The 9,120-nt window shown below is 46.0% G+C and overlaps 1 protein-coding gene across 1 annotated transcript; it reads left to right on the plus strand.

Moving 5' to 3' along the window:
- Positions 1-4,167: 4,167 nt before the first annotated feature.
- SPP1 (secreted phosphoprotein 1) lies at positions 4,168-8,767 on the plus strand. The gene is made up of 7 exons (XM_056326583.1): positions 4,168-4,324; positions 5,572-5,638; positions 5,743-5,793; positions 6,699-6,803; positions 6,943-6,987; positions 7,261-7,500; positions 7,982-8,767. The coding sequence occupies exons 2-7, from the start codon at positions 5,585-5,587 to the stop codon at positions 8,459-8,461; spliced, it is 975 nt and encodes a 324-aa protein (XP_056182558.1). The 5' UTR covers positions 4,168-4,324; positions 5,572-5,584; the 3' UTR covers positions 8,462-8,767.
- The last annotated feature ends 353 nt before the right edge of the window (positions 8,768-9,120 follow it).

Consider the following 9,120-nt stretch of genomic DNA (forward strand, 5'->3'; position numbering starts at 1 on the left):
GCTATCTGCCAAACACTGGCACTTTCTAACACGCTGGCTGCTTACAGTGGGGTTGTTTCCCAGAAAGTCTCTGTTCTGTCCCAATTAATCACCTACTGCAGCTCTAGGTCAATGGTCTGCCTAGTTCCACAACCCTTCCCGGAACGGCTAGGGCCAGCTCTGGGAAAGTAAGATACCATAACCCCCTTATTGCCTTAATGAGGGTGAACTAGATCTCACCTTGCCAACTAGTCATCTGAGCTGCATTGCAGGTTGGAAGTGGAAGGGTGGCTGGAAGGTCATGAGCCTCACATCACTCTGAACTGCCCTGTTTGCTCCACAAAAGGTTTTGCTGGAGAGAAACTTGCTGCTGCTTGTTTGATTGCTGCTCTGTTTTGGAAACGCTCTAAGTGGTGCAAAGCAAAAGATACACAGTTGTGCTGCACTGCATGCATTATCGGGCTGCCCTGCTCATGGGTGTAAGGAGCAAACCTCTGTTGTAAATTCTTTACTGAACAGATCTGAAACCCATATCCCTTCTGCATACCGAGTACTGTCCTAGGCCTGGACACAAACGCTGTGGTGCTCTGAGGCAGAAGGTTTTTTGAAGCCTACCAACTGCTGAGTGTAAGCTTTTCCCCACTTTTGAACCTTCAATTAGGAAAATTCAAAGGCTTTTGAGGACATAGTGTATTGGCTGACATGCTGAGTTTCCAAGGTACTTTTTGGAAGTATTTTATGGAAGCAATGCCAGAAAGTTTTGCTTTTCACCTGTTCCTCACAGAAACCACTGTTTGTACTAAGTCTGCTTTTCTTTGGGACACTCTAGATGGAAAACAGTTGTTTCTAAGAACACTGCTAAGCTGTGGCTTCTTAGGGCTTTTACTTGATAACATTCTTAATGCTGCTGAAGAAATTAATCTCTCTCTCCTAGTCTTGGTCTTTGCCACCTAAGGCTGCTCTGGTGTTACCTGAGACTTGCTTTTTGGTGAACAAGTCTAAACAAAAGGCAGCTTTCCTGAAAGACTGAGCATTACAGGTCACTGCAGGCAGGTTGGGATGTCCCACGCTGGCCAGAGATATCACCGGGCATCACACTTATGCCTCAGCTCAGGATCTTTGGTATGTGTCCAAGGTTGCACAGGCAGGCACTGATAGTGCTTCTTGACGACACGAAATGGCAGCCTAACCACATGTTTCTAAGGCAGCCCGGGATGGAAGAAATTGTGGTCAAAAGCTCTGCTTGACAGGATAGCTGAGTAGAAAATGTCACCTACATGCAACAAATTACAGCCTGTCACAGTTGTGCTCTGCACAGACCCTGACAGCTCTTGAAAGCTAAAATCATGTACCCTCCCACTTGTACAAATTTGAGTAAGTTGCTTCTGCTGTGCCACCGCCAGCCAAATGCTCTCTCCAGAATTAGGCATTTTAATGTGGGAAGTGAAAATCGTGAAAGTTCTCCCCTTTCTGCCCTGCTTGTTCCTTATATCTGAGAGGATGAGAAGCACAGCCTCCTACCAAGGCAAAGGATTTCTCAGCTAGACTAACTGATTTACAGGATGAATAACCACATAATGACAGGCATGAGACAAGTGCTAAATTTACTACAGCTTTGTACTGGCTGACCTTGCATAAAATGAAGCCATTTAGTAATAACTGTCGCTTCACATCCTGCTTCTGGGTTACTTCAAAACATCACTGTTGTTCCCTAGTTCTTACAAAATCAACCATATAGCTTTGGCGACAGTACTCAGAAACGCTGCTATCTCCCACCACACTGGAAATACCAGTTGTTTGCCAGAAACCATTCCCTGGGGGTCACATAGCATCTCCGCTGGGAGACAAGTGTTCCAGGTACTTGCAAAAACATGTCTTGAAAAGCCACAGGGATAATTGACCTGTACACAAACTGCAGGAAAACTGTGTTTCTAATGGCTCTGGGCTTCTCAACCAGCATGACTGAAGACAGCTGCTGAACTTGGTGAAACAGGTTGTTTACAAGTCCTGACATAATACGTGTTTTCCTGAAAGTCCGATAGACAGTAATATGCCATTATGCAGACTGCAGATGCTAGAAGGTTTGTTGTTTTGGCCAGACATCAGCTCTAGGGAATCTTTCAGTATAATGTTGTTTTTCAGTTCCGTGTCTCTTGATGAATGGTGGGTAGAGAAAGTAGGTTTTTGCAGGCTTAAAATTTGATGCAGTGTGTAGACAGGAGAGCAGGACCCAGCATACCCAGTCCCATATTCAGTGGTGTGAGCCACCAAGCTTGTCTCTGTCGGATGGAAGTACTTTTTTCTTAGCAGTCAGGGGAGCTGCAAGTTGGGCTATTCATTTGTATCGGTGTTTGGGATCAAAGGTACATGGCTACCTATGGACCTGTTTTGGGGTTCCCTGGAGTCAACAGCAGTGGTGTTTTGAAACAGTCCTTATTACTAAGTTAATTGTCGTGTATTACAATGTGGATATATGAGCTACTACATAATGCTTAAGCCAAAACTTCTAAATAGCATCCACTTACAGCTTGAGTCCTGTATCTGCGTATAAGGGCTTCAGTAAACTGGCTTCCAGAAGCACTGAGCTGCAGATACAGTGGGAGATGATGTAGGTTATCTAAATCTGCAGAAGATCCCACTACTGAAATGCTAGTTACTGAAGGCTTTTTTTTGCTTGAAAAGTCTTTCCTGAGTTAGTAAATAATAATGGTCACATAGCTCCAGAAATAAAAGTGTGGATAGTCCTTATTCAGGTGGATGCATACACGGGTTTAAGGACATGCAGAACTATTAATATACTATCTTATTATCCAGTTCTCCTCCTGGGATATTAGAATTCTCTATTAAGCAGACTACGTTAAACTTCTAGCTGTTGCTGATCTCAGCTCAAAAATATAGTTAGATAGGTCTGTGTGATGATGTGATGGGCAGTTGCTGAGTTTACCTGGGTATGTTCCTCAAGGTGTTTCTAAACGTGCCACAGAAGTGTTAGCAGCACAGGAAAATTGGTAACACAGGCTGGGACAACAAGGTGTCTGTTTCACTGCTGCTTGACTAAGGACACATCAGCCATCAGCTGGGCTGGAGAAATGAGGAGAAAGAGAACTTCTTTGAAACAGTTATAAATATTCTGCCTTCTAAAAGGACTGTTTGGAATGTTTTCCTGTGTTTGAATGACACCTCATTGTCATTTTAAAGACCAAATAGAAGAGGGTCTGAGAGGCTTACAGCACGTCACAGATGAGGCAGAATCTATCCAAAGCTATGGCCATCCAAGCGAGGCAGAACAGATCTGTTGCCCATCAGTAGGGCCATGCACTGCTCCGTAGCAGATATGGAATTTCATCCCATGATGTCCCTTGCTTCCTGATGCTGGTCATGGCGCTCCTTGTACTGGAGCTATAGATGCTTTCCCCACCCCCCTTCCTTTTTCTTTTTTTAATTTGAAAAATTTCTGGCATCTGATTCCTGAAAAGGGTTCTGGAGCAGGTTTGGTGAGCAGACAGCTGTAGCAGGTGACTCAACCAAACCACTCGAGACAGTAAATGAAACTAGAAAGGACCCAGAAGGGATACAAATGAATAGAAAAGAAGTGTGAATTTCTGATAACGGTGCACAAACCCTTTTAAATTACCAGTGGCTCTTGTATACTTTTAGAAACAAGTTTCTGGCTACAAAATGCCTATTGCGACACACTAATTTTTCTTTTTCTTTTTTATTTTTTGACCCAACTCAGACCAAAAAGTCAAAAGGCCATGTTCTGAACCCTGTCTTTGTGATTCGTGTTGCAACATGTATTCCCCGGAGAGAAAATCTACAACATTGTGGAAGCGTTAACACCTTTTTGGGGAATTTTGTGTTCAGATCTCTTTCTTCCTGCATACATTACATAATTCTACCATCCTACCCCCTAGAGAACAGGGCATGAAAGGTTTCTGGGAAAGCCGGTTCTGCCTTTTCACAAAAGGAGGACAGACAGGCCCTGAAGTCCTCCTACACAGTACCAAATGCTGTGCATTCAAGAGACCTGCTGGTTAATGATCTTGCCCATAAGTGATGTTTTAACCATAGAGTAGGTTTTGTTTGCTTCAAAAGCCACAAAGCCAAAGAGGAAGCATCGGAGAACGTGGGCAGGACGGCGGCCAGGAGCCTCATGACCTCATCTTTTTCCGCCACATCGGGATTGGTGGCTGTGCCTGGGACAGGGTTTAAATTCCCCGAGGTCAGAGATGTCAGGCAGTCGGGGAAGGGGAGAAAGCCAGAGTTCCTGGGAGCCAACTGGCTGAAGCTGCCACTAGGATCACTAAAAGCACTCTTGCAGCAGCTGACTCCTGCACCAGAAAAGGTAATTTTGTTCTGCTTTTTTACCTGACATGTGCCATTCTGTCTGCAGCTTCATTCAAGAAAGCGTTGGGCAGGAGATCTTTGAAAACTCCTTCACTGGACAGGGACATTTGATGTTTCTCTGTGGAAAAAGGTGTGCTTTCATAGGAGCAAAGTTGCTTTAGCGATGCAAGGTATGATACATGATCACAATTTTAAATCTGTGTGCTGATAGATGTCAGAAGGAGGTTACTGAAAAGCTGGAAACTCAAAGCTGGTACTTGAACACAGAAAGCTTCCTCCCTCATGTAACCACTACCTGGCAATGTCCCTGTTTCTCCTGGCAGGTTTGCAGTTTGTGCTGCATGCTACTGAACGGACAGGACACGCACCCTTCTCAGTGTAACCCTTGAAACTGTAATACCTCTATTAGAGTGTCCTGTCTTAGGCCCAGCCTTACTAATGCATTTTAAATATGCCCTTAGTAGCCTTTTTTCCCTGCTATGATTTACTAAAGTTTTAAATGCCTCTTTTTCACCAGTAAATCAGTTTCATTTCTCAGGAATGTTCCTTATCCTGGGAATTGGTCTGTCAGCACCAGAATTTACTGCAGCTCAGCACCCTCCTAATTTCAGCAGGAATCACTCATTTATTAAATTGCTAAAACTGCCATATGAGCAGATACTTCACTTAATCTCCTGCTTGGAGAGACAGGTTATTCTGTTCAAACTTCTGGAGGGGGAAATAAAGGTCTATCAATAAGAGCAGTTTATGTTCATATAAACGGAGGTTACTCACAGCGACTCCAGTTAATAACCCTGAAAACTAGTTTTAAAATAACTGAAAAGAGAATCCAAGCCAAATCTGTCATGTCTTGTCTCTACTGACAAAACTGTGTTAAATGATGATAAACCAAAGCTGATCTTTATAGCACTTCGTTTTTCACAAGGCTTTTCCTTTGCCAGTGCAAGTCAGTAGATGACAGAAGGAATCTGCTCACCTTCTCAGTGCAGCTATTTGCACCACGGCTCTGCACTTCACAGTACCTGCTTTTAAAATTCTTGCAGCTTTTGAGTTGCTAAGTCATTACAAAACTAGCTGGGTGTGGAGTGGTAATGGAGGACAGAGGAAAAAGATTGACATGGGTAGTTTGAATCCTTAGCAGAGAGCTAGTCTCAGCACAGTGAAGTACACCAGGAGAAAGTAAAAGCTTATGGGATTTTTGTGGTATTTTACCTTGCTGACTCACTGTTCCAAAATATTTTCTAGGTAAATCGTTACGATGAAGGTGGCAGTTCTGTGTTTATGCTTTATCAGTATCACCGCTGCATGGCCAGTGAGTAAACCACAAATGCGTATCACCAATGACTTGCATATTTTCTTTGTATATTAGAAAGAAATCAATACTGACAAATGCTTTTTCTCTTTTCTCCCTTCAAGGTGAGTAAATCCAAGCACCATGCCATTTCTGCCAGCTCCGAAGAAAAATATGTAAGCTCCTTTTGTCTTTCTATGAGTTTTCTTTAATAAATTCTTCCCCCCCCCCCCCCTCTATTACACATTAGTATCAGAATACCTGTTTTACAATTGTAGCTGCTAGCAGAACATGTCCTCACCTGGCTGTTGTGAGCCAGTTTCTCAGACAGTCAAAGCAGAGAGCCACTGATGTCAGTAGACTTTTGCCATGTTAGATGTCCTGGCTGTGGACTTTTGTCAGCAGCATCTCTGGACTAGCACTGGAAATCTTAACGAAAAAAGTGTAAGCTGTCAGTTAAAAAGAGAAAAGGACTGCAGCATGGCACAGCTACTATAACCCACATTCATTAGTGTGGATCAGATGACAATATTTGGTGTTGGAAGAGCACTTTAATACAATTTCCATGATTTTTTGGAGTGGTGTAAATGAACTCTATTAAATAGTCTTCTATATAGCTATTTGATTTATACTCCATTTCCAGCTACTACCCATGTAAAATTAATTCTTTGCTCTGCTACTGCATTTAGTTTAGAGCCTTCATGATGTGGGAGATAAATCACTCTTGGTAAAAGGACCTGAGAATTAGCATAAACAATGGTCACTAGATATAGCTCCAAATTTCACTGAACAAAAAATGAGCTAGAAAAACTGATCTGAAATTCCCCAGGCTCTGCCAGTGGGAAAGGCACATCTGTATTATATTGTTTGGGTATAATGTTCATCTGGGATCATGGCTTGTTCTGAGTCCTCTTCCTACTGCAATGAATCGCTGAGGATTTGCAATTGCAGGGGGTATTGATGGCACGTATTGCAGATGCCACCTCTGCCTGAAAACAGAGGTTGTGATGCAGACAGCTTTGCTTGCTCCTGTATGCTCCTCTGTGGATTAACCCCCCCCCTTTTTTTTTTCATCTTAAAGGATGCCAGGGGCCATCACTCACACAGGTATCGACACCACCACGTGAATTCTCAGTCTTGGGAGAGTCTGGAGCACCCACAGAATGACCTGGCATCACCTCAGCAGGTAGGGGAAACTAACTGGAAGAGAAAACAGAGCACCTTTCAATGCCAAGATTTGCAAGTTAGGATTAAGTGCTTAAAGAATAGTCAACATGCTGATCAGCTCTACTGTGTACTAATAGTGAGTTTTATGTTGTTTTCAGACTCTTTACTCTTCAGAAGAAAGTGTGGACCTCCCAGTAAAACCAGTAAGTGTTCTGAACAGCAAAATGTCAGTTGAGTGCTGCAGGGCAGCCAGTGTGTAACAGCACTCAGTTTTTCCTCAATGAAATGATTTTTTTTTATGGTAACATCTCTCCTTAAACAAACCTCTCCCTTTGCTTCACCAAAGCAGGGTGAGGCAAATTCAGAGTGATTTGTGCACATAGCCCCTCAACAGTGCATAAGCGAACAGGACAGATACCAGTCTGCACATCTCAGATGTATGTTCATTTGCCTCATGCATAATAAATGTTTTCTAGCACTTCCCTGATGTGTCAAGCAAAAGCCATGAAGATGTGGATGATGATGATGATGATGATGAAGATGATTCCAATGACACGGATGAATCTGATGAGGTTGTCACAAGTTTTCCCACAGAAATTCCAGTAACTGTACCATTCCCCCCTTTCACCCGGGGAGACAATGCCGGCAGAGGTGACAGCGTGGGCTACAGGGTGAGGGCAGTGAAGTCTAGCAAACTCCGCAAAGCTGCAAAAAAGGTAAATAGTGCTGAGCAGTGGTACCCAGGTTTTTGGAAAAGGGTAGCGAACTTGAAAATGGACATGTTATTTTGTGGGAGTCAGTTTTCAAAAGGATTGTTGAGGGGAAAATAGGCATAAGTGAAGGAATGTGTTTCCTTTCTCTGGACACTTTAAATCAGGGGGTATTGATAGCTGTCAACGTGGTGAGGCAGGACTGTAGCCTGCTGCTGCAAGCTGTGCAGTACTGCAGTTTGCACTATCGTGCTGTACTTGCACATGTGAAATTTGAGGCCAGGGTCAAACCTGAGTTCCTTGCAACATGAAATGTTCACGTGACACCATAAAAGACCATGGTGTCTCCAGGCAGAAATGAATCATGCAGGCTTTGAGTGTCCCTGCAGCCTATGCAGCTCACTTTGGTGAGGTACTGCAGCACCTGTTGACGGATCAGTTCCTCAGGAGTGACGACGGCTCTCTCTTGTTTTGCTCTCTAACACAGCTTATTGCGTATGATGCCACGGAGGAGGATGAGAGCGTTCCAGATGCAGACAGCCAGCAAGCAGGGCTCTCCCAGGAGGATTCTGCCACCCGCCACTCCCTGGGGAAGCACACTGTCAGCGGGGAATGGGCTGACAAGAGCCACGGGCAGGACAGCAGCGAGCTGGACAGCAAGCACTGTGACCAAAGTGTGGAAAATGACAGCTGGCAGAAATTCGACAGCCGTGAGGCAGAAGCTGATAGCAAGGCTAGTGTCAGAGGGGATAGCCACCAGAGCGTGGAAAGCAGGGAGAGACAGCAGAGCGTGGAAAGCAGGGAGAGACAGCAGAGCGTGGAAAGCAGGGAGAGCCAGCAGAGTGTGGAAAGCAGGGAGAGCCGCGTCTCAGCTGAGAGTCCTGACGATAACAGTAACCAAACATTGGAGAGTGCTGAGGATGCTCACGATCGTCACAGCATTGAAAATAATGAAGTCACCCTTTAAAAGGGGACGAGTGTCATGTTCCCCTTTTTCAGTTCCTGCCTAAGGGGAGGGGGTTGCAGCTTCATTTTGGGTACCTGTACAGCGTAGGGCATATGGTGACTTCCTGGGTTTGGGGCTCTTCTTTGCCCAGTGGCCTCCCCTTGGCCGCCAGCAGTGCCCACGCCCCACATGCTGTGCCGGCCTCGCGGGACGCGGTGACGGCGGTGCAGGGCGGCCAGACGACACTGTGGGCACGCTGCTCTCCGTGCTGCCAGCCTGTACTTTACTTGCTGTAACTGGATTGCAATAAAGCCACAACAACTCGTACCCGCGGGCTGCGCTGCTGTGTGCTGGGGCGGGGCGGGGGGCTCTCCCGCCGCGTGAGGGGCTTTGATGCCTCTCCAGGTTGCGTGGAACAGCCGTTCCGCCGCCATCCGTGAAGTAAAACCCCTCCACCGGGCCGACTCCTGCTCGCACCGAGGCCCGGCTGGCCTGAAATACCCGGCGGCAGCCTTCCACCGCTACCGCCGCGGTGCCGCAGGGCGTCCGCTGGGCTCGGGCCCTCAGGGGGGGCGGCGGGGGTACGCGGCCGCCGCTGGACGCTGGACGGGAGGGCGACTACATCTCCCTCCGTGCCCCGGGCGGCGCGGGAGGGCGGGCGCGGGGCGGAGGCGGCGGCG

This window comes from Falco biarmicus, chromosome 1 (assembly GCF_023638135.1).
Source record: "Falco biarmicus isolate bFalBia1 chromosome 1, bFalBia1.pri, whole genome shotgun sequence".
NCBI lineage: Eukaryota > Metazoa > Chordata > Aves > Falconiformes > Falconidae > Falco > Falco biarmicus.